The 23,749-nt window shown below is 40.1% G+C and overlaps 1 protein-coding gene across 3 annotated transcripts in view; it reads left to right on the top strand.

The window, feature by feature from the left end:
• The first annotated feature begins 847 nt into the window (after nucleotides 1–847).
• Nucleotides 848–23,749, top strand: part of mybpc2a (myosin binding protein Ca) — a 38,205-nt gene continuing 15,303 nt past the window's right edge. Inside the window, exons 1-16 of one of the 3 annotated variants that reach the window (XM_088355285.1) lie at nucleotides 848–873; nucleotides 1,648–1,731; nucleotides 2,451–2,599; nucleotides 4,311–4,428; nucleotides 4,590–4,638; nucleotides 7,918–7,974; nucleotides 8,033–8,205; nucleotides 8,283–8,415; nucleotides 11,364–11,488; nucleotides 13,191–13,296; nucleotides 13,381–13,550; nucleotides 17,929–18,094; nucleotides 21,649–21,755; nucleotides 21,830–21,859; nucleotides 22,140–22,279; nucleotides 22,355–22,514. In XM_088355285.1, coding sequence (XP_088211411.1) covers nucleotides 2,510–2,599; nucleotides 4,311–4,428; nucleotides 4,590–4,638; nucleotides 7,918–7,974; nucleotides 8,033–8,205; nucleotides 8,283–8,415; nucleotides 11,364–11,488; nucleotides 13,191–13,296; nucleotides 13,381–13,550; nucleotides 17,929–18,094; nucleotides 21,649–21,755; nucleotides 21,830–21,859; nucleotides 22,140–22,279; nucleotides 22,355–22,514 — 1,624 coding nt within the window. In that variant the 5' untranslated portion in view covers nucleotides 848–873; nucleotides 1,648–1,731; nucleotides 2,451–2,509. Of the gene's footprint in view, nucleotides 874–1,647; nucleotides 1,732–2,090; nucleotides 2,173–2,450; nucleotides 2,600–4,310; nucleotides 4,429–4,589; nucleotides 4,639–6,310; nucleotides 6,388–7,917; nucleotides 7,975–8,032; nucleotides 8,206–8,282; nucleotides 8,416–11,363; nucleotides 11,489–13,190; nucleotides 13,297–13,380; nucleotides 13,551–17,928; nucleotides 18,095–21,648; nucleotides 21,756–21,829; nucleotides 21,860–22,139; nucleotides 22,280–22,354; nucleotides 22,515–23,749 lie in introns of those variants that run through there. The other 2 variants (XM_088355282.1, XM_088355283.1) reach the window with 2 other exon arrangements.

Raw genomic sequence — 23,749 nt, 5'->3', positions numbered from 1 at the left:
ACAAGGGCAGTAAGATACGACTACATCAGTTCAAACTACTGGCCCAGGCCTATTAAAGGTGAGGGTATACCCTTTAATACTCTCTAGCGGCCAGCGGGAGCATTTGGTTTCCATTAATTTTAAAAATGGTAACTTTTGACAGAAAAGACATAGAGACCCGCTTCTTTTTATTGACATACTCCAGATTAAATCATCACCACGCCGTGTGTTTGACATACCTGGCTTAAAGCCTCAGCAATTGATGTTTACAAAGGTAAGTTATTAGCATAAAGTCTAACAGTAGCATGTAGTTTATGTTACAGATAAACCAAGTACAAATATAGTTTACAGCAAACAAATATGCCTGCTCTTTTGGGGTTATTTTTCTTTTTTTAAGGACTAAAATGATCTGCATAGTTAACATTTGTTCCGAGGATCTAGAGTCTCTGGTGGACAGTCACAGCTTTATCTATGAAGTAGATATTTTTGGGGAATTATTTTTTCCCTTATTCAATTCAAATGATGACGTCGATGGTTTCGGTTTGGAGGAAGTTCGACCAGTATGGACTTTGCCACCTACTGTTTATACATTAGCATGTACACTAGCCACTCATTATTTTATTTATTTGTGTTGCGTATGTTACAACGTATTCACCTTACTATGCAGATGGGTCTATACATAACGTAGACTTACTCAAATAACTATGCCGATTGCGCATAGCTTCATCCAGACTGCATTCCGATGTGTTTGGATAATGTGTGTATTGTTGACAAAACTCAGAAGTTATTAATGACCAATAAACGTGAACACTGTGAAAATATTTTTTTATTCAGACTGACATACTTTTTTTCCCTTCATCCACACGTGTAACGGTGCAGAGTTGCCGTCTGATGGTAAGAATTCTCAAGGGTTCTTTATACTGGAATGAAGAACTGTATGGACATTGTGCCGATTGATTTGAGTGGTCCATTTGACATTAGTACTCTATAGGACCATTGTAGGTTATCATACTGACTGCATGTATCACGTATAAGAGGTAAGAGTTGGTGTTATTTTTTATGATACAATCTACACTGACAGATTGTGTCCTATAATTATTAGTACGTAATTATTGGGTGGTTTTGATGCAAAAAATATTTATTCTTGGCGTATCACTGACACAGTATTGTACTCCTAGGTACAATGACTGAGGATTTCCTCAACCCCTGAGTGGTATTACATGCTGAACACTTAGCCCAGTCTTATTGAAACTATTAATCTGCATTTGGTTGTCAAGCAAGTTAAAGATGAATGTAAACTACAAATTCAACCTGTTTAGCCTTCACTTAGCATGTTAATATTTAGGATACAAGTCGATACTTTGATGAAGGTGGTTAGCTTCGAACACCATTCCTGCACCGTTTTGTGGTTTGATTCATGCATGCAAATTCAAAGTATTTTCTCATTTCCATTTTTGCATCCTATGAAAGGCTGAAACGGTTTTGAATTTTGGAGTTTTTCTTCACAAACATGATATTAACATTTTTTTAGGAGAAACCCTTCCAGAGGAAGAGTTGGTGTTTATGCGCTCGTTGAGTTCACTCTTGTTTTCTGCCCCCTAAAAACTACATGTAGAACTGTGAAAGTAACTTTTTTTGTGTTTTCATGCGGTCGTATGTCACTGGCAGAGGTTGCCCCTGGTGAGGACCCTCAACTGTCACAACTGACTGGTCTGTTTGTGCTCAAGCCGGAGAGCGCCACCGCCATTAAAGGTGGGCACAAAATATCCACTGCTGTACTTTATTTTGTCCAACCATTTGTTTCTATTTTCGTTAATTTTGATTACCACAGTTGTTACATGTTTGATCAATATGTTTCAACATTTCATACTTAATTCTCAAGTTTGCAGTACTTTAATTTCTATTTTCTAAGGTTTGCTATTAAAACTTTGTTGTTTTAATAGTGTCTGAGTTCTTAAAACTGAAATGCCAGTTGGTAATATTACAATTTTATATGAAATATAAGAACTATAATTTTTCTATGCATTTTCAGACTGAGTTTTCATTGTGAGTCTAATTTGCCCGAATTATAAACACTCATGTGCAAATCATTTTTATCTTTTCAAATATAGGGACCAGCTTGGTGGGCTTGGGGTAGATCGCCCGCCCCGAGACTGGGAGGTCGGAAAGTCATCCCTAAGATTTATGACATTGGTACCCATTGCCTCCCTGCCTGGCACTTAGCATTAGGGTGTTGGAGTTGGGGGGGGTTTCACCTAATGACTCTTTACGACACATCGGTTGGGTAGCGTCATTTACCATACACGGTCGCAAATGTGCGTATGGGAAATGACACATGGTTAATCCAAAAGAAGAAGAAATGAAGGGAAATTCAAATTTAAGTGATTTTTATGTGATTTTTTGTCAGATTTCCACAGATGCTGTGAAAAGTACAATATACCATGTGTGATTGGTTTGTGCTGTGTCAACAGGGCAGGATGTGACATTCTTGGCCAAAGTGGACTCGTCCACCCTGATAAGAAAACCCACCATGAAGTGGTTGAAGGGCAAGTGGCTGGACTTGGGCAGCAAAGCCGGGAAGCATCTTCAGTTCAAGGAGACTTATGACAGGAACACGAAGGTACACTAACAACAGGTACAAACACATTTTTTTCACATGATCCGTTGTCAGTGGCAATTTTACACATTATTTTGGAAAAGTTGGAGGTAAATGTGAAGATGTGGGAACAAATTTAACTCTCTACATATGTACTACAAGTAGAATGGACCGGCGCTGCCGGGCATTTTTCTTGGGCGAGGTTGTTGGGGGACCCTGCGTAACTAACTGGCGAGCCGAACACGCCTCCTGCCTGGCACTCGTTTCCTTCCACGGCCCGGTAACAGCTGCCAGAAGTACAGCATCCCACTCCACTGTGAAAGAAGCGCCACCTCGAGCAAATGGCTATGAAAAACAAAAGACACCCCCCTTCACCAGCTCTCACCACTAATGAGCGACCTACTGTAGCTAAAGACACTCCTAGAGCCCTAAAGTACTACTGTAGTTTTTCACAAAAATCGGTTCAGCCGTTTTGGAGCTCAAATGTCACATACAAACAGAATTGGTTTTCTTAACTTTTTGTTACTAATCAGTGCAAAGGGCACCCAGTTTAATATGCATTTCTAAAATGAGAAGTCACGTTACTACTATGTTATTACCCAGTAAATATTGGAAGTAGGGTTTAATCAACGCAGTTAACCACTAAAAAATATCCCGGCACCGGTGAGCTGTTTTTCAGAATAATTCCAGGGGTACCTCGGCTGTTTGTGGGCACCACGTTGGAGGCCCCTGTTCTAAAGTACATCATAGTATTTGCACAATTTATAATACTATGGTCACTAGTTGTGTTTATATTGAAAATCTATGAAACATTTAAATTGACAATTTGCATTATTTATTGCCCCCTGTTTGTAAAAAAACAACAACCTTTCATTCATTAAAGAAAAAGAATATTAGTTTAAATAATAAGCAATATGTACATAATCAATAAACCTGCAATTTTAAAATACATAGAGAATAGGTCGAGAAATTACCATTTATTTGACAAAACATGAGCCTCATCTAGAAGGAACTGACATGCGTGCCCGACCTTTGATAGACAGATAGATATATAGATAGAAAGATAGATAGATAGATACTTTGTTCATCTCCGTAGGGAAATTCACACTTCTAGCAGTATCCTTTTGTTGTTTATTAACAGATTAACTGGATGGCCTCGGGGCGCTGTGTTGTAGTTTAGCAACAGCGGAGTGGATGACGTCACACGCAAAAGTTCGACATCCCTGCAGCAGATGGAAATCTTTGTGCCCAGGGTTACACCACCTCGTGTTCACGTAGATAGCGAGTCCACCTCCTCTCCGCCTCCCGCAGGCTTTTGTGTCTCTGTCTGTCCTAACAGCGCTGAAGCCGGTAGCTCCACGTTAGCGTCCGGGATGCTAGACGTGAGCCACGTTTCCGCAAAACACAGCAAACTGCACTCCCTGTATGCTTTGATGTTTTTCACCAGCACAGCCAGTTCGTCGGTCTTATTTGTGCTCCCATGGGTACTCTAAAACCAAATCCTTGTGATAGGCTAGGCAAAATCTAGCAGAAAATAGTGTGGTTTGTTCACTTTGAGTCTCTGTAGTTTGTATTCTACCTTGTGCTGTTTAGCATTTGTTTTAGTTGCAATACACAAAATAGTAACATGTAGTAGTCAGATAATATTCATTGTTCTTCTAGGATTTGAGCACAGTTGTTTATTCTGCTGGCATCTTGACTTTAACCTTCTCACATGAGCTGGTTTTCTTTGCAGATCTACACATATGAGATGCGCATCGTGAAAGTAGTGGACGGCGATGCGGGCGGGTACCGCTGTGAGGTGACTTCCAAGGATAAGTGCGACAGCTGCACCTTTGAGGTGTCCGTTGAAGGTGCGTCCCCATAATCGCGTTACTGTCGCCTTCCATCGGACCGCCTCCGCCGCTTAACTGCCTTTGTCAGACAATAAATTTCCACGTGGATTGTTCTGTCCTTCCGCGAGGTCACGAAGATGATGGAACTTCATTTATTTCTTCTTCTATTTTACTTTCAGCTGTGGAAGAGCAGCAGCAGGACAACATTTTGGAGGCCTTTAAGCGATCGTGAGTGTTCATTCGTCCATCTTATGGTTCAACGCACCTGAAAACTAACATATGATTAGAAATTTTTGAATAATCTTTCAGTCCACTTGGATGAAGTCAGCCAAGTACTGACACGCAGCATGATTCTTTCAACCAAATGAGCCTATAATGGAGAGCCTATACTGCATTAATTTTTCCAAAATAAAAACTTGATTTTGTTGAAATGGTAGCTCCTTGGTGTTGTGAGATGCCTGAGAGTTGAAAGTAGATTAGTAAGCACAATGCCTAAAATATCTGCTTGGCATACAATGTGGCTAATAAGTTGACGAAATAGTTTTAATTGCTTGCCCGCCTAATCTTAGTCAAGCGACCGCTCTGACTCACTCATCGTACGAAGGTTATCTGAGGCTCCAGAAAGCCTGGTACAGTAGCCTGCGCTGTCGTTTTCACGCTCAGTCGACCGTCGAGCCGGCGCGTCCCGTCGAAGAGGTTATTATCGCTCCCTGGGGAGGGTTTGCCCTCCTTCCGGGATTATAGCACCGCCATCAAGCACGCGTGTTATCCGTGAACGGAACGTGTATCCGTGCGAGCACAAGTGCGACTCTGAATTTATTTTGCCATTGAGATTTTCTATTTTTCCGGCGTCCTTTGAGGACCGCCTAAAAGACTGTGACAGATGATCCGCATGTCACGCTTTACTACTAACGATTCACAAGTATAGCAAGTCGGTGCCACGAATTGAATGTGTTTTGATTTAAAATAATAAAAGATGATGAGCATAAATTTACCAGGCGGGTGTCTTTCTAGATCTGTAAGCGGAGAAGAGTTGAGAGGAGACGGGGATGTAGTGAAGATAACATAAACGCTTAGTGATGTTTCTTGAAAGAACTTACTTTGTTGTTGAACAGCAGGCACCAAAACTCAAGGTAGAAAGTTGTGCTTAAATAAAAAATGTATCTTAAGAGCAAAACGGGAGAATAAGCTTTGATGCTTTTAGCATTTGCAAGTGAGGGAACCCTTGTGCAAGGTGGTTAAGAGAGCAGAAAGCTCAGTCTACTCTAAATGAATAATGTTACACATTTAAAGAGTTAGAAAAAACACCTGAGCTGGACTTATAACTTTGCAAGGAGAGAAAGTTGGTGTGTCAAGCGGACAAAAATAAAGAATTTTTATTCCAAAGCAGACAAAACTGACCTTAAACCAGAACATACCTGAAAATATGAATTGAAGCACTTTCACAACTGCTAACTATTTTTTTTTCTCAAATGGTCTCTCGCGAGTTAAAAAAGACTATATAAACACAAGAATGATGACGGGGGTATCATTTAAGAAAAAGAAAAAAGGCAGTTAGACAGAGACTCGGCCAGATCCGAATATGAGTGACATTTTAGCGCCGACTGGCTGAAATTCTGATTAGGTCGGAATTCATACATCCGACAGCGCTTGTTTTCAGCCAATCAGAATGCAAATCAAACGACAGCCAAGGGCTGTCGATAAAGGTTCACCATCTTTCTATCACAGATAATGCTAATGTGATCCACACGCTCATCCAGTGTTTTGTATCAAATTGGTTGGATTATGTGTCTGTGGCACTTGTAATGTGGATCAGAGGTATCCAGAACGATTGGTAGGGGTGAGGTTTGTCCCTTTTCCTCAGCCAAAACTAATTTGGAGAAATGTTGGGAATGGATAAAAGCATGCTGGCAGCTTCACCATCAACTCAACATGCAGATGATCGATGGGAACCAAAACAAATGTATTTGTGTTACAGTGAGTGTTTTATTTTTATTACGCTGCTGTTGTCGGTTAGTTGTCAGTGAGAAAATATAGTACCATGAGCTTCTGGCCATAGACTTTGTCTTATGTGATATCGGTCACTTCATACTCGGCGTACGCAGTGAATCCTAGTATTTAATGTGCATAAATGATCATGTCTAATTTGTTTAAAAATAACAGATAAGTAAATAGATAAAAATCCACGGCAACAAACATGGTCTACATTTACCAGACGGAAGTTTGTAAGTTACTGCCGCTGCTTTACTTGCACTATCTTTGAGTATATTACAGTGCAACATTTTGGTAGATTAGTGACCCCTTGCCACTAAGCCAGTCACACTTTGTGAAAGTGGTGACATAGATCAATGCCCACTAACTTCTTTTCAGACACCAACTTGAAATCTGACTGGCTATACCCACTGCTCTTTCCAAGACTGCTTGTATGGGCTTGAAGGCTTCTTGGTAGGTTTCAGAACCCAGCAACAAGTTATTGCGGAAATGTGATTGGTTAAATGTGTAAATATGAAAGCAGATTTATAGAAACAGCGCAACAATGGAGAAGCTATTTAAGAAAACTGACAGACAATTTGAATTTATATAGCAAGTATTGATGCACAAAATATAATTAACATCCCATTCAAATATTTTTGGGCCAGCAGAGAAGGCCTTGCAGGCCGTCACAGCCCACCATTGCGTTTAATGACTCTATAAATAATAGGTCAGGTAGGGGAGTTCATGGTTACAGTTCCCTCAACTGCCAGGGTCGTAGGAGCACCACTTCTTGTGGTTTGTCTTAGGCAAGTAGAGCCTGGTGGTGCCAGTCCCTCTCCAGGCCTTTTTTGGGGTATGGGTGTGCTCCCACACATGAAAAAGGTTGTACTGGTTTCCATGGTTACAATTTGCAGGAGAAGCATCCTGATCCGACTCACATACAGCACTCTTATCATGTGGTCACTGCTGTTTTTCCTAGTGTAAAGCGTCATCCCGCTCTTAAGAGATGAGGCCCACCATGGTATTGTCAGGCATGAGTCACGGATACTTAATCTTAAATCGCTGGTAAAAAACTATCCTGTTCCAAAATTTTTAGTATCACACTGTCCAATAGGCATTGCATCACTTGTGGCTCTCATGTTTCTCCCGGAAAATGTGGGAATGAAGTTAAGGAGCACTAAATAAGTGTGATTGTAAGGGTGTATTTCTTTGGTTTGTCCAAATGTTGTTTTATGTTTTGAACGAATACAATTTGTACGTATGTTTTAAGAGTTGGGTGGGCCCCCTCAAGAATGAAATGCTGCATCTATAGGGACTATAGGCGGTTAACAAAATAAAAATAAAAACTACAGACTTTTATGACTTAAAGACATCTTTATAGCAATTCAAATAGGGCAAAATATGAATGTCAAGCTTTGGACAGTAAAATCTCAAAATAAAAACTGAAGAAAAATCAGATCCAGTTGCATGGGATGGGGTGAATGAGTGCTTGATGAAGTGCAGCAAGTTGATCGTGAGCGTTTTCTTCTATAGTGGCAACGCAGATGAGGATGCCGGCGATCTGGATTTTAGCGCTCTGCTCAAAAAAAGGTATGCTTTTCCCGATTTGGCTCAATCCGCTGGCGGCTTACTTCTTCTCGACTTGCAGGGAGAAAAAGCAGCAGCAAGTCCCTCAGAAAGAAGTGGACGTATGGGACATCTTAAAGGCAGCCAAGCCGTGCGACTATGAGAAAATTGCCTTTGAGTATGGCATCACAGACCTACGTGGTATGTTGAAGCGCTTGAAGAAAATGAAGACGGTGGAGCCCAAAAAGAGCGATGGTGAGGCAAATCTTGGGAGAAAAGATGGAGACTCTGTGTGCCTGTGGCGGTAGCCTGACTGGCCTTTGTGCCCACAGCCTTCCTGAAGAAACTTGAGCCCGCCTACTCGGTGGATAAGGGCCGCAGGATCCAGTTGAGCGTAGAGGTGGCTGACCCCAACACCCCAATAAAGTGGCTCAAAAATGGACAGGAAATCAAACCCTCGGCCAAGTGAGTGTGTCGTCCTAACGGCCTTCTCAAGTCTACCTCATTTATTTGAGCATATCGCGCAGAATTTTTTAGCTGAAAAAATAACTCAATGTTTTGGTGCGTGTTTTAAAAGAGGTCTGGGGGAATTGCTCAGGTGTATTATGGTATTCCATTTATCGGTCAAAGATGTGGCTGACCACAATCCCAAAACAATGAATTCAACCACATTTCTAGACCCACAAGACATCTACGGACTATTTTTATTAACAATATCCAGATCACTTGGACAGACGAACACGGGTGGGAATGTGGCGGAATAAAGAATCTGGCTTTCCAGGCAGATCGCGACTGCAGTCTGTGTTTATGTGATTATAAGCTGTAATAATATTAATAATAATAATAGTAATAATAACAACAAGTAAGGGAACAGTAGAATATGCTCAAATGACCTGTATTGAACTCCCAAACTGGCGTCACACACCACACTGCGGCTGGAGTATACCTTTGCAAAAAGGGGGCTTCACACTCCCTTTAACACCGGCATCCTCACCTCAACGTTTTTCACTCACAATGGTTGGTTTGAGCCAAGAAAATTAAACAAAATTTATACCAATTTTTATTTGTGCCTGATAAATGTTTGCAGGCTATTTTTGAATAAATATCTGCTCAGAGGAAAAAAGGGCACATTTTGCCTATATTCATGTTTCCTTCTTAAAGTGTGAATTGAAAATATTGTATATATATGGATATTACCGAATCTTACTGCAATATGTATTCTGTGTAGCGCTATTTAGTTACTCTATATAACACGCTATAGTGGGCATTTGCACGTCACACTGGGTATTTGTATATTGCATTCTTTTGGCTTTATTATTGTACTGTTCTCAGCTCAGGGATGCTGCTGGAAATGTGAATTTCCCTTCGGAGATGAATAAAGTATCTATCTATCTATCTATCTATCTATCTATCTATCTATCTATCTATCTATCTATCTATCTATCTATCTATCTATCTATCTATCTATCTATCTATCTATCTATCTATCTATCTATCTATCTATCTATCTATCTATCTAATATCATTTAATATTTTCCGCCTTTAGTTTATAACGGACTAACAGAAGTCCATGCTACAAAAATCAAAGGCTTTCAACTTTGTGTCTATTTTAAGAGACACTTATTTTAAAAATCAGCTCTTTTTGCGAAACCTTGGGAACTTTCAGCTGCATATTCACACACTTTGGAAACTCCATTATGAACTAATATATATATATATATATATATATATATATATATATGTATGTATATGTGTGTGTGTGTGTGTGTGTACACCGGAGCCATATCTCCCTAGTGGGAGGTGGCTAAAGTCAAGAACACGTTCATATTTCTGAACTAAACTATAAACTCCATTATAAACACCCAACAAGAACATTAAACAGCTTAAAGAAGCAAAATAAAAATGGAACAAAGAACAATGCACTGTGTTGGAAGAGTGCCTGAACAGGAACAATTTAAGGAACCCCATCCAGATTGTAAAAGACAAGCACAAAAGGCAAAAGCTAGCAACATTTAGGATGAAGCAGGGAATGGCCTAACTGAAGAGAAGTAAATGGACAGAATATAGTTCCAAACAATACAACCACCCAACACAGGGAGACCCTGAAGTCCTTAAGAATTCCGGCCCAAGGCAAAAGGACAACTTCCCTATCCACTGAGAAGAAGAATAGGCAGCAATTCTCGCTGAAGAATGTTGAGTCTCCAGGAATTGACAACATAACGTCAGAACTCGTATGAATTGATGGTGATCTAGCTATTCACATATTAACAAAAAGATCTGGAGAACAGGACAGTGGACATCTGGTACCATCAGAGAGTTGTTTAAAACCACTTGGTGGGAGAAAAGGTGACATTCTCTCTCCAACTTAACATCTTCCTTGAGAGGATCATGACCGAATGCCTGGACCAACATAAAGGTAGAGTCAGCATTGGGTGACATCACGGCACTAACCTTCATTTTGCCGATGACATTGATGCACTGGCAGGAGAAGAACAGAAACTCAAAGAACTGGTCAATCACCTGGACAAAGAATCAACCCAGTATGGGATGGAAATCAGCAGAGAAAGAAATCTAAAATAATGATTAATAACCCTCAAGATATCATAACAAACATCACTATCAACCACCAAAAGCTTGAACACGTCACCAAATTCAAATATCTTAGAGCTGTCATATCAGAAGAGGTGTCAGAACTGGAAATCATCGCCAGGATTTCTCAAACACCTGCTGCATTTGCTAGACCTAAACCCATACGGAGGGAAAGAACATAGCAGCAACAACAAAGAACAGATTGATGCAAGCTCTGGTTACTTCCATCTTCCTTTACCCTTGTAAGACATGGACACTCACAGCAAATCTGGAAAGGAAAATCCAGGACATAGTGATGCGATGCTACAGGAAACTTCTAGGACTTAACTACACAGCACATGTGACAAAAGAAACAGTGTGCACTGTGACTAAAAGGCCCCACAAAAAACTGTTGTCAACTGTGCACAGACAACATCTGCAGTGGCATGTTTACATCAAAAGATCATCTTGACTGGCCAAAATGATTTTACACGGCACAGTCCAAGCGGTCAGGAGGAGAGGAAAACAGATAAACTGGCCTAACAACATTAAAGAATTCACTTTTGCCAACTATGCCATGACCAAAATGCAGACCAGGAACCGGCAACAGTAGAGAAAGATGACCAAAATGGCGTCCTCAGCGCTGCCCCAATGACTCAGACTGTGAACTGTAAATGAATATTAAATATGAAAGTCTCATGAGCTTTAATCAAAATTAGCAAATATCATCAAAAGGACCTGTATCAAAAAGTGCGCTGTTCGCTGGCTTTGCGTCACTGAGAAAATGTAGGTAAGGTGACTGTATACCCTGTGACGTAACTGGGACGTCTGTCCTTGTGTACCAGGTACGTGTTTGAGAGCGTGGGCAACCGCCGCACGCTCACCATCAACAAGTGCAACCTGTCTGATGACGCGGCCTACGAGTGTGTGGTGGGTGAAGAAAAATGCTTCACTGAAGTATTTGTCAAAGGTAGCTGACTCAACTGTTGTCTTTCTTCCAATCTCAACAATGTGAGAATTCAAAAGGAAAATGAAACGAGACAACAGACCTTGTAAGCACAAATTAGCAAACAATGTAAAGCAAAATAACTCATTTAAAACAAAAAGGAAAGGTACAGTGTTACCAGTATAGGGTGTGTTGCGATTAGTTTGCAAATGTAAACGTTCCCAAAAGCTGTTTGCCACATCCAATTTGGCAGTGGGATGTTATTTTTCGGTGGATGGCAAAGTTGAATCTAAAATATTTGTAAAAGTGATATTGCAATTCAAAACCCACAAATGGCTGACAATATTTGAATAAACAAAACTAGAAAATAAAGGCAATCACAGATGATCAATAACAAAGGTGTATCGTTAAACGCTACTAAAAAAGTTAATACATCTGTTCATTCATTTCATTTTTTTATTATTAAATAAAGTTTGCTGTAATCATTTGTTAAAAAGGATCACCTCCCGTAAAGGTTTTTTTAGTTATCTAGGTATAAACCAAAAAAATGTGCTGTTGAAGTAACAGCTTCAAAAGGGACAGAGTGTATTACTTCTTTTGTTAAAAAAAAAAAAACATATATATTTGAATAATAAGCAAAATTACATGAACAACTATATATAAAGTGCATTTTTAAACTATGATCAAGGAATTTGTATTTATGTTACATTAAATGAGCCTCAACTAAAGGCAGCTGACACAATTGCCCACTATCTTGGTGCTATGGGTACCCAAAACCTAAGCAAGGCAACAAAAAAAGTAAAAGTAAAATAGTGCATTGTGGTCTCTTGAGTCTTGGTAGTTTGTATTCTTCCCTTTTCAGCACTTGTTTTTGGTTGCACTTTACCATATAGCAACATCTAGTGGTCAAATACTACACACTGTCCCTTTAACAAAAATAAAAGCTTTTCTGATTTAACTGTGGGGACAAAGCAAAGGTTAAGGCATATTCAAAGCTGTTTCTCGAAAGAAAAGCAAACTTAGACAGCACAAATTAAACGTGATTTTTTTTAAACATAATGCAACAAGTACTCGTATATAAAATTAAAAGAAACTATTAATAAAGTTATATTTTTGTTAATATAACAATAACACAATTTTCATTCATATTCAATGCAATTATCAAAAATACAATGCTCAAAATGACATATTAAATTAATCTATCAGTTAAGTCAGAGTTATTTAGACTCTTTGATTTGACTTTTGCATCATTGTCGCTATCAGCAAATGGTGTCGCTGTTCTTTGATACCACACCCTTTAGGTCTGATCTGTTTTTTATAACATTGAAGATTTAATAAAAAGACGAGGCTCAGAGAAGAGCTTCAGGACGGGATGGAATTTTCTTATCTGAGAGCTTTTCTCCTGGTTCTCCTTGCAAGTTCAAAATACAATGATGTATTTTCGCCTCATTTAGAGAGTCTATTAAAGTTTAAAGTTAACAATAGTAAAATAAAAGTCGTTATTCCTCCTCCCTATTAAATTAAACCCCCTCTGCTAAGGCTATACAAGTGACCGAGCATCACTGTTTAAGAACTAAACAACAAAAGTATGTTGTAATCTGGCGCTAAATTTTGTCTGAACCAGGGATAAAAAAATACTTACGACCTTCTTGTGTTTTTGGAGTGCTTTCCACAATTACTACAAATACTTGTGTACTGCAGCATATTCGACTTTGTTGTTCTTCAGAGCCTCCGGTGACCATTACTAAACTTCTGGATGACGTCCACACGGTGGTGGGCGAGAGGGTAGAGTTTGAGGTGGAGGTCTCTGAGGAAGGGGCGCATGTCAAATGGTGAGTGATGTTATTTCTATTTTTGTTTTTTTGAATAGCTTTCCTATTGTCCAGGTCTGTGATGGAGTGTGCATTTGTCATTAGGATGAAAGACGGTGTTGAGCTGACTAAAGAGACTGCGGCATCCAAGTACCGATTTAAAAAAGATGGCAAGAAGCACATTTTGATCATAAATGATGTCACCAAGGACGACATCGGTACTTACTTCGCCTTGACCAACGGTGGCGAATCCAAAGCTGAGCTGGAAGTTGAAGGTAGCCCTTGAAAAGTAGACTTATGCCTTAAAGGGACAAGGTGTAAAATATTACAACTAGATGTTACTGTGTTTCGTTTTGCAACTGTAAACAAGTACTAAAAGGTGGAAAGAGGATTACAAACTAAGAAGACTCAAAGTGATCGAACCGCACTATTTTCCCTTCATTTTTGCCCAGCTTTTCACAATGATTTTTGGTGGTGGGGTAGTCTTAGCAGCAAGATGGCGGACAATCATGTCAGCTCCGTCTAGGTAAACCTCTTGCTATGTAAGAAAATGCATTTTTTTTACCAACAAGAATTTTAAAACATGCATGTTTGGATAATATTTTTGTGTATTTTTGCTAATTATTCAAATCAATATTGCTTTTTTTAAATGAACGATGTCCCTTTAAGTTGTCATTTGGAGCTATGGGGTTTGGCAACAACTGTTATTTCTTGTGTGTTAATTAGCTTCTTTCTTGACCATCAAGACACATTTTATGTTTTAATAACGAACAGGAGCTTGATACAGTAATAAAAGATTTGCCATTTTAATGTTGACACTAACAAAAGGTTGTGCGACTAATAAGCATCAGCAGGATTCGAAGTGTCTTCTTAGTTTGCAAATGAAAGCCTTTATTTTAAGACGAAATAATTTGTTTTGTTTTTGTGGGTTTTTTCCTGTGCAAACCTGAGATGTTTATTTATTTATTTATTTATTTATTTTTGATCAAATACAAGGTTACAATAAGTTTAACATCAACAGTTTTGATAAACAATTGACAAAAGAAAGGAAAAAGCGCGGACAGGAAAAAGCCAGAGCCTATTTTGGTCCCGTCCCCTTGACAACCAAAACACTATTTACTTATAACGCAATCAGATTTTTACAACAAGGTATTTTCAGTTACACAAATCACATCTCATTATTACACATGAGAAATAATTGTTATATTTGTAAAATCTAGATCAGTTTATAAGTCAATTTCATAATCACCTTGACATCTCCTCCTCATTTTTGATAATTTTTCAGTTTCATTTGGTATTTCTTTAATTTCTACGAGAAAAGCCATAAGTCAATGTTGATCTGATGAAATCAGTCTAGCTGTTCTGTCAGTCAGTAGTTTCCGTTTTGACATTGAGGACCTTGACCTTGTCATTGAACTCGTTGTAGAGGTCAGCTTTCAGCTTCTCCAGGGCGTTTTCATGCGCAGTTGACTGTTCTGTGAGGCTGTTGGCATCAAAACATTGAAGGCATGGTCACACAGCCTTTCACGGGCGTATCGCGGCTGAATCACGGCCAGAAATTTCTGTCCGTGAAGCAGACGCTGTTGGACGCTTTGAGATCACGATACAGACGAGATACAGCAGTGCTTTACACGCGGTAAGAAATTCACACGCGGTTGGCCGCGCGAAAAAGTTTTGCGCTGCTCAAAACTTTAGACCACGGGTAACCGCGGGCGGCACACGTGGTACACACGAGGTAAAGACGCGGAACGACGTGCTACGGCCGCGGCCAAGACGTGGTTACACGCGGGTAGGACGCGAAATTTTAGCGGGTAATCGCGGGTGGAGCACGGTCATAGCACGTTTGTTCTGCGCCTGTATTGCGGTGTTATCACGTGCATTAGCGTGTGTACCGCGTGTAAGCACGGTCAAACGCGATGCAGCCGCGGTTAACCGCGATAAGGAAGTGGAACAGTCGCCGGCGTCTGTTTCACGGGCATACCACGGGTAAACAGCGGGTTTAGCCAGTTTTGCATATTTTCCACCGCGTCTGCTTCACGGGCAGAAACTTCTGGCCGTGATTCAGCTGCGATACGCCCGTGAAAGGCTGTGTGACCACGCCTTAAGACCCCAGTTGCGCCGGTCTGATTTCTAAGCAGTTGGTCAGACAAATTCCTCTTGTGAAAATGAAGAACAACAGATACATGTCCTCAACGTCTTCGTTGTCCAGTTGCGTAAAACACAGTGATTTCCAATTATTCGAGGAATCCTGATCATACCGGCTACAGTACGTGCCGTTTGGGCATTGTCTTTCATTACTTTCAGCTCCAACTTAGTAATTCTATTTTGGCAGTAAAGATTTGAAGTGGGTATGCTAGGATGTTAGTGGAACTTTGAAAGTCTGTTGGTCAATTGTCTGCGCTCTGTGCAGGGCTCAGCACAGATGTAACATGGATAAAACATTGGCTTGGTTTGGGTATAACAAAAACATCAGTGTTTCAAGTCAGGTTTAACCTTAATAAAGTACATACAGACAGTAGCAACATTTTGACCTTGTTTGGATTTATTTAATGAACCTTTGTATGTGGAAATACATTATATGCTATTGTATGTTGTGTAACTTATTAATGTAACCTGCAGTCAATATAGCCTATTATATGGCAAACTCATTTGTGTAACTTTGAATCAGTCTTGTTTTGTAGTTCTCTTACACATCTGAGGGTTTAACATTTCTTTTAAGTCATTATCCAAACTATTCCACATTTTTGGTCCATAACAGACGATTGAAAAAGATCCAAGAGTCGTTTTTTGTTTTATCTCCGATAATCATATTTCCTTATGTCATATCGTAAATAATTTTTCTTAAAGTAGCACTGCAAGTTTGCAGGGAGGCTTGTATTTGCAGCTATATACATCATCTAGGGAATTTGATATTTAATTAAATCTCGTAGCGTTCGAAGATTTTCCTCTATGAATAGGTTATGTGTATGTGCTCTATAACTGGTTTAAATATATAAGGAATAAGGAATAAGTGCTACAACAAGAAATTGTTTTAAAATGACATTTTGGGGAAAATCCAGATGAAGAAAGTTTTTTTTTCTCAAACAAAAGCTAACATGATTATTTCATTTTTACCTTACATTTATGACTTACTACCAGTGTTGGGCGCATTTCTGAAAAAAGTAACCTCTTATCGTTACTAGTTACTTCATTTAAAAAGTAATTCCGTCCCCCTGAATGTCTGAAATCCAAAAGTAGCGCATTACTCTGAAAAAAAAACTACTTACAAATTACTTTATATGCTCGCATTGAACCTAACCCCCTAAAACAGTGCCACCAGGCTGTACTTGCCAAAGATACACCACAGAAAATGGTGCCCCTACGACCCTAGTGGTTAAGGGAAACAAACCAATAGCCACATAAAAGATTTAGAAAATGTGTACACCAACCTGTGGAAGCAGTGATGCCTTCATATTTCCTTTGTAATCTTGAGAGCTCACCAACAAACACTTAGCCGAGACAATCCATATCCATTTATCCATGGGCTTTAAACCACTCGAAGATATCCTTCTCCATTACTGAATACTGTCTAAGAGGTTTTGTTTGTTTTCAGGCATGTTGTATTGCAAAAATAATTTTACAAATAAATAGGCCAAAATTCAGATCATGTTTACCGTAAATTCTGTGCTTACGTTTGCCCCATTGAATTCCCGTTTTTTTTTCCTGTATAAGCCACGCCCCCTCCCCACGAGCTCCCTACCATTCGCTACTGGTGAGTTGTGATATTCAACCAAACTTGTGCATTCAAGCTGACCCTTGGATTTCTGTGTTTTCGTTTATAGCTGTAAATACAGCTTAGATGCGAGTTTATATGGAAGGGAGAATGGAGAGAAATTCATTCTACTCTGTGCTTGAGACAGTGCCACAGGACGATATATGAATGCCCACTCACCTTAAAAGACGCGATTAGTAGTGTGATGCTGAAGGACAAAGATTCTGTTTATTTTTGTACTGAGCGAGGGGGGAACCGTTACAGATTTGACGGCGTTGAAACTCGTAAACCGTTTTCAATAAGTAGCAGAGTAACGCACCCACGTTTGAGTTACACATTTTTATTAACGCTTTACAGTACTCGTTACAGAGAAAAGCAATTGTATTACATAAACGCATTACTCTGAAACACATTACTGCCAACAATGCCTTGGTACTTTTACTTTTGCTTTTATGAAAATGTAAAAATGAGGCTGACAACGTGCAGCCATAGCCACAGTTAAACGAAGATAACTCTTCAAGTCATCCATGAAACTAAAGTGAAGGCTGACAGGGGGCTGACACGGCGATTAATCCGTCGTCTGTGTCGGTGGGAAGTTTGCTGTCAGGTATTTCAATTAGCTCAGCCGTCGCTCCGTGTTTGTGTATCCCATTCGGACAAGCGTGGAAGCTCATCAATTAGTTACTACCCGTAATTAATAGCGCTCAATTTATTTGGATTCCGTCTCCCGTGGTGTTATCCGTCAGGGTAATTTGCTCAACTTGTCCACAACTGATGACATGGCTTGGGCCTACTCCAATCTCTGGAGTATTCACTACTTCAAAATGGACCGAATCCTTCATGAAAGTTTCCACGAAACAGCTGCTGACTGTTAAGCTAATGGCCATTTTTTTTGCGCTTAGATAAGGAGCTGCAGGTCTTGCAAAGCATCGCCGACCTGACAGTGAAGGCCAGCGAGCAAGCCATCTTCAAGTGTGAGGTGTCTGATGAGAAGGTGACGGGCAAATGGTTCAAGGACGGCGTGGAGGTGCAAGCTAGTGAGCGCATCAAGATGACACACATTGGAAGGTAATTTCGTGCTGGATGATGTTTGACTCATAGTTGAAAATATCCTAACTACTGCAGGACGTGTTGGAGCTGCACTGGGGGGTAACTGAGAAGCGTAGGTCACACTGGAAGAAATCCGACGTGTTAGTCATGCTGCAAGATTCTGGTTTTGTTCTGGGAGGTGTTAGGCCGTTTTACTGAAAAAAAGTAATTAGTTACAGTTAGTACCCTATTTTCCGGACTATAAGTCTCTCCGAAGTATAAGTCGCACAAGCCCAAAGATGCATAATTGGGAAGGTGAAAACATGTATAAGTCACACTCAAAGTATAAATCGCATTTATTACTTTTTCATACCAATAGTAATCGCCAAAAAACATACATGTAATCTTAAAAGGTGCAGCGAATATGGGAAATAAATAAATTATTCTAACAAACAATTTATTGACCAATTGAATTAAAGAGTCAAGTTTATTGTTCTCAAAACTTGCCTTTTTGGAGCACCACAAACGTTTTGAGATCAATATGTCAGAAAAAACATTGGGTTGATTAATACGTTCTTGTATTTTGATAGAGTTCCCCCTTTTACGTCACACCAAAACCAATACCTAGCAACAACGAGGTGTTCTGCGAAGTTCTGCTTTGATAAAGATGACGACCCAGTCTTTTTTTCCTCGACTGTAGAGCGATGAGGAATCCTGGTAGGCCTGGTACGAAGACCACAGGATGCAGGGTGTTGAAGCAGAGGTTGACTGCTGGTGGCTTGAGGCTTCTCTGAGGTCACTGGCTTTGTCCCACCGGTTTGACTGCTAGCTTGATCAAGCTTGGCTGCTCACTTGGCAAGGTTCTCTGGCTGCTTGTTGAGCTGAGACGGCCAGGTTTTAGCGGCCTTGTATTGCAGACATGTAAGATGCTAACCCGCTTATTGAGGGCATTAGGGGTTCAGTGTCTTACCCAAGGACACTTCGACATGCAACACGGACGAGCCGGGATTCGAACTGGGATCCCTTGATCCCAAGACGAGCGCTCTACCTCCTGAGCTACTGCCGCCCCCCAAAAAAGTCCCTCCCACAACAGGGCAAGGTTGAAATGATCACCATAGGCCTACAGCGTCTTCTGTGGTGTAGTGTGAAAATAAGGGATGTACAGGACCGGTATCAAAAATTTAACACGCAATGATATAATAATGTGTTCATAATTTCACATATTAGTCCCACCAAAATATGTCACACTCGAGCAAAACTATGATAAAAACTGTGAATTCTAGTCTAGAAAATACGATAGTTACTTCATTTAAAAAGTACATGTGTGACATGTGTTTATTTAGATGACTTGCACTGAATGAAATCAGCCGGGATGTGTAGCCTGGACACTCGCTAATGATAGCCACCGCCAGCACGCTTCTAAATGACCATTAGTCACGGTAGAACAGTATTTGGACCTAATAATCTTCATGTTGGAAAAGCCTAACTCACATAAATAAGTGGAGCTGAATAATGCAGTCAAGTAAGTAGCACATTTCCTGATTTTAGGGTACTTTTTCTCTGTGAATAACTCCCAGAACTGTCTATGAGCTCAATGTCAGCTTGTAGTTTCAAAATCTCACCTTCCACTCCAGAAAAGCTTTGGTGAAATAGTACTTCAATTCCGGTGCTTCGGTGACTGCCATCACTTTTGTGGTCAACTGTTAGAAAATTGACTGCTTCCCCGATTACTGTGATATGAGTACTTCACCTTTCTTTTTCCTCAGCTCTCTTTTTCAAGGAAAATCGGTTTTGGAGTCCGAAAATTCCGCTCTGCATTTCCCTTTTTTATATATAGCAATGCTTGGCTGGCAGATTAAGCAAAACACAATTTGACTATGACATAGTGAAAGAAAGTACTCCTACTCTGTCCGGAAATGGTATGTTTTGGGCTTTTTATTAGCTCCTCCTCCTTCACTCGTTTTTATATTCTTTCTTGAATTTAGAAGGCATAAATTAGAGATTAACTAGGTAACACAAGACTGCTCTGTAACTTGAACGTTTTATGAGGGGTTGTATGCCCATGCATGGTGACCCATGTGTCAGAAATGGTCAGATGTCAGACTGGCAGCCCTGTATGTCAATCTAGTGAAGAAATTATAGGCTGTGGTTTATTTTGTTAATACTTTGCGCCCCCAGAGGGGCGTGCACTATTGTCAAGAGCGGTGCCTGAAAACTTAACGGAGCGGTTGCCAGACTGCTCTCCTGTCCCGCTGCTCTCATGCTGCTGCGGACCTGCGGCCATGCGGTATCCATATTGTTCTCAGTAGAGCTGAGTCACGTTTTGACCGCAACGTAATATCTTGATAAACTTTCATTCCAACCAAACGTCAATTCTTTCTTTGCCTCACGATTTACAAACACTGTCATTGCGATAAACTGGTCGATCACTATCGACGTTTCAGGCACCGCTCGTGTACACAGACCTGTGGAAGCGTTAAACCTTTTGTATTTCTTGACTTGTGCAAGCTTAAGTGTTCGCAAACTTACAGAGCTGAAACACTCCATATCTATTTTGTCTTTCGACTTCAAACAACTTCTCCATTTCCAGCTAATGTCCAAGATGTTTTCTTTTTTCTCCAGGCATAGTGTATAGTGAAAATTCTGTATTCACGTTTTGCTCCTGTAAGCCACGGCCCCTTCCCACGCATGGCCTATCATTCGAGACTGGTGAATGTGCATGTATAAACTTGCCCCATGATTTCAATATTTCATTGTAATAAATGCAGCAGATATTTGAGTATATGCAGTAGGGAGAATATCAGAATATTAGCAAGGAGAAATTATGCTTGTTTAATTTAACTATATTTTATAGGTACTTATAAACACGTTTTTCCTTCTATTGTGGTTTATTCAACGTTTTGTTGTTGGCAGATTGAGTATTGTGTACTGCTTTGAGAGCAAAAAGGAACGGACAAACAATAGGAAAACATCACATTTTACGATTTGCTTTTAAAAGGCAGCAGAGTAACGCACCACGTAGTAACAACAGTTGAGTTACAAATGTTATTAATAATGTGTTACACTACATGTTACTGAGAAAATAAACTGAGTTCCAGAAATGCATACCTTTGTCACGCGTTACTCCCAACACTTGTCCTTAGGTTGTATTCAAAACGCACTAATCACACCAAAGATATGGAATGGTTCTAGTTGGTGTCAAGGTCGCTTAAAGGATATGTGATACTGCAAGGGATAAGTCACACTAGAACATAAAAGTCATGCCAAGCGCTCTGATCCCAAAAATCATATAAACAAATTAAAAGAATTCTGTAAGCATTCTGCCATTTTTTGGAATATGCAAAAGTGCAGTCTCTTAAGTACTCAAAGTAGTGATAAGAATACATGCAGAAAGACGCCCCAAGAGTCGTCGACTTCTCTGCATAATCCCTCCATCACAGACTCGGCGCGGCAACAGCGGTCATGCAAGGTGAAAAGCATTTGGGATGGTTTTGTTGCCGGGGGAAAAGAAGTAGAGGAACGTTTTGTCTCTGTAGCCTAATTGCTGCTGGAGTAAGGATGCGGTTTCCATGGTAACCCCACAATGTGTCCAGGACACACAAGCTGACGATCAACGAAGTGAAGCCATCCGATGTGGGAGATTATACCTTTGTGCCTGACGGTTATGCGCTCTCCTTGTCGGCCAAGCTTAACTTCATGGGTGAGCCAGTCAATTATTCTTTTTAGTATTATTAATTTACACGATTGGGTCTCACTTCTGTTCTTTTTTTGCAGAGATCAAGATTGACTATGTTCCCAGACAAGGTAAGTTCATACTTATCAATTTAAAAGGTTTCCCTGGATTTAATACAATTTCTTTAATCTTTTTTCTTTTTTGGGGGGATTTTTAGTTGCCAGGGATATAAACATAAAAGTACCTCAGTTTGTACAATAATGTTACAGCATGCAGTGTGACTAGCAAGTTCTTTGGTTTTATTTAATTTTGTTGTCAATTTATACTCCAACTTGCAAGTTGTCAGGGATTACTGGGATGAGTATTGTGTATTAGTCGGTAAAAAATGCAGTCACACTTGTCACACTGCAGACCCTCCCAAGATCCACTTGGACACAAGTGGGACTGGAAGCAAGAACACCATCACCGTGGTAGCAGGGAACAAACTTCGTTTTGACGTGGAAATTTCGGGGGATCCCCCTCCAGTGGTGTGCTGGATGAAGGGCGACAAGGTAGGTGCTGGCAGGGAATCATGTTGGTTTCGAGCGCGGCCGAGGTTAATGGTTATTTGACGAACTTGGCTGCAGACGATTACCGAGGCAGAGGGGAGAGTTCGTGTGGAGACCAGGAAGACCCTGAGCAGTTTCGTCATCCAGGGGGCCGAGAAAGATGACGAAGGCTATTATTCGATCACAGTCAACAATCCTGCTGGAGAGGACAAGGCTGAGCTCTTTGTCAAGGTCGTGGGTAAGTTGGACCGTAAATTGCTGAACCACAATGCTGAAAAGTATTTAATGGAGTTTTGGTTGGGTTAGGACAAATAGGGGTTCGATATGTTATGGGCAGCGTTGGACGCGTAACTGTAAAAAATAATTATCTTTACTCGTTACTTCATTTAAAAAGTAATTCCGTTATTTCCTGGATTACTGACATCCAAAATCAGCGCGTTAAAGCAACTATCTATTTACAAATTATTTTATATAGTCTCATTGAGCCCACATAACATAAATAGAAGGAAACATGTACACCAACCTGAGCAAGCAGTGAAGCCTTCAGGTTTGTTGTGTTATCATAATGGTGGGGTGCATAGTTTTAGGTGTCCTTAAAAAGTTTGAAATTGAATACTCGCTTTATTAAGTATCTTTTAACAAGGCCATTCTGAGCTCAAGGAGCTATTATCTTTTTTTCATCGGGCCTATCTGCTTTTATCTTTAGCGGGGGAGGGGGATTTGGAGAATGATTTCATGCTCGTGCTTGTTGTTTTCTTTGAAAGTAGGATAAAAATCGTGAAAGTAAGAAAATTAATGTTTTAAATACTGTACAGTCAAAATGCCAACCCAAACCCCCAAAACGAGGGAAAAAGAAGAGTTTATTTGATTGCGTCTAAGAGAGACCCGTATGAGCATGTGGCGTTACACAGACCTTGACAGAGGCTGCAATGATGATTTCAGCCGGAAGATGACGTCAGCAATTACAATATTTTGAACTTACAGACACCACCTTTAACAACTTGCAAATAACACTTTATATCAATTGTGTCTATGGGCTTCAAACGACTCAAAGATCTACTTCTCTATTTCTGGTTAATGTCAAAGTTTTTTTTTTTTTTTCCAGGCATTGTTTATTGCAAAAAGTAATTTCACAAATGAAAAGACCAAAATTCAGAATGCGTTTACTGTGAATTCTGTACTGAGGTGCCCCTTTGCTATCCCGTTTGTTTGTTTTTCCTCTATAAGCCATACAGCGTCCCACACGCCGTCTACCATTCGCTACTGGTAAACCGTGACACACAACTAAACTTGTGCATCTAAGCTGACCCCTTCATTTCAGTATTTTATCCTGTAGTTGTAAATAAAGCTTAGATGCGGTTATATATGGTAGGGAGATTATCAGTGAAGAGAAATCCATTTTGCTCTGTGCTTGAAATGATGCCACCGTAACTGTATTGAGTTGTACTTTCAAGGGCCTTATAAACATGCCAA

Source organism: Urocampus carinirostris, chromosome 1 (genome assembly GCF_059441175.1).
Source record: "Urocampus carinirostris isolate Australia breed hairy pipefish chromosome 1, RoL_Ucar_1.0, whole genome shotgun sequence".
NCBI lineage: Eukaryota > Metazoa > Chordata > Actinopteri > Syngnathiformes > Syngnathidae > Urocampus > Urocampus carinirostris.
This window is presented reverse-complemented; position numbering and strand designations above follow the sequence as displayed.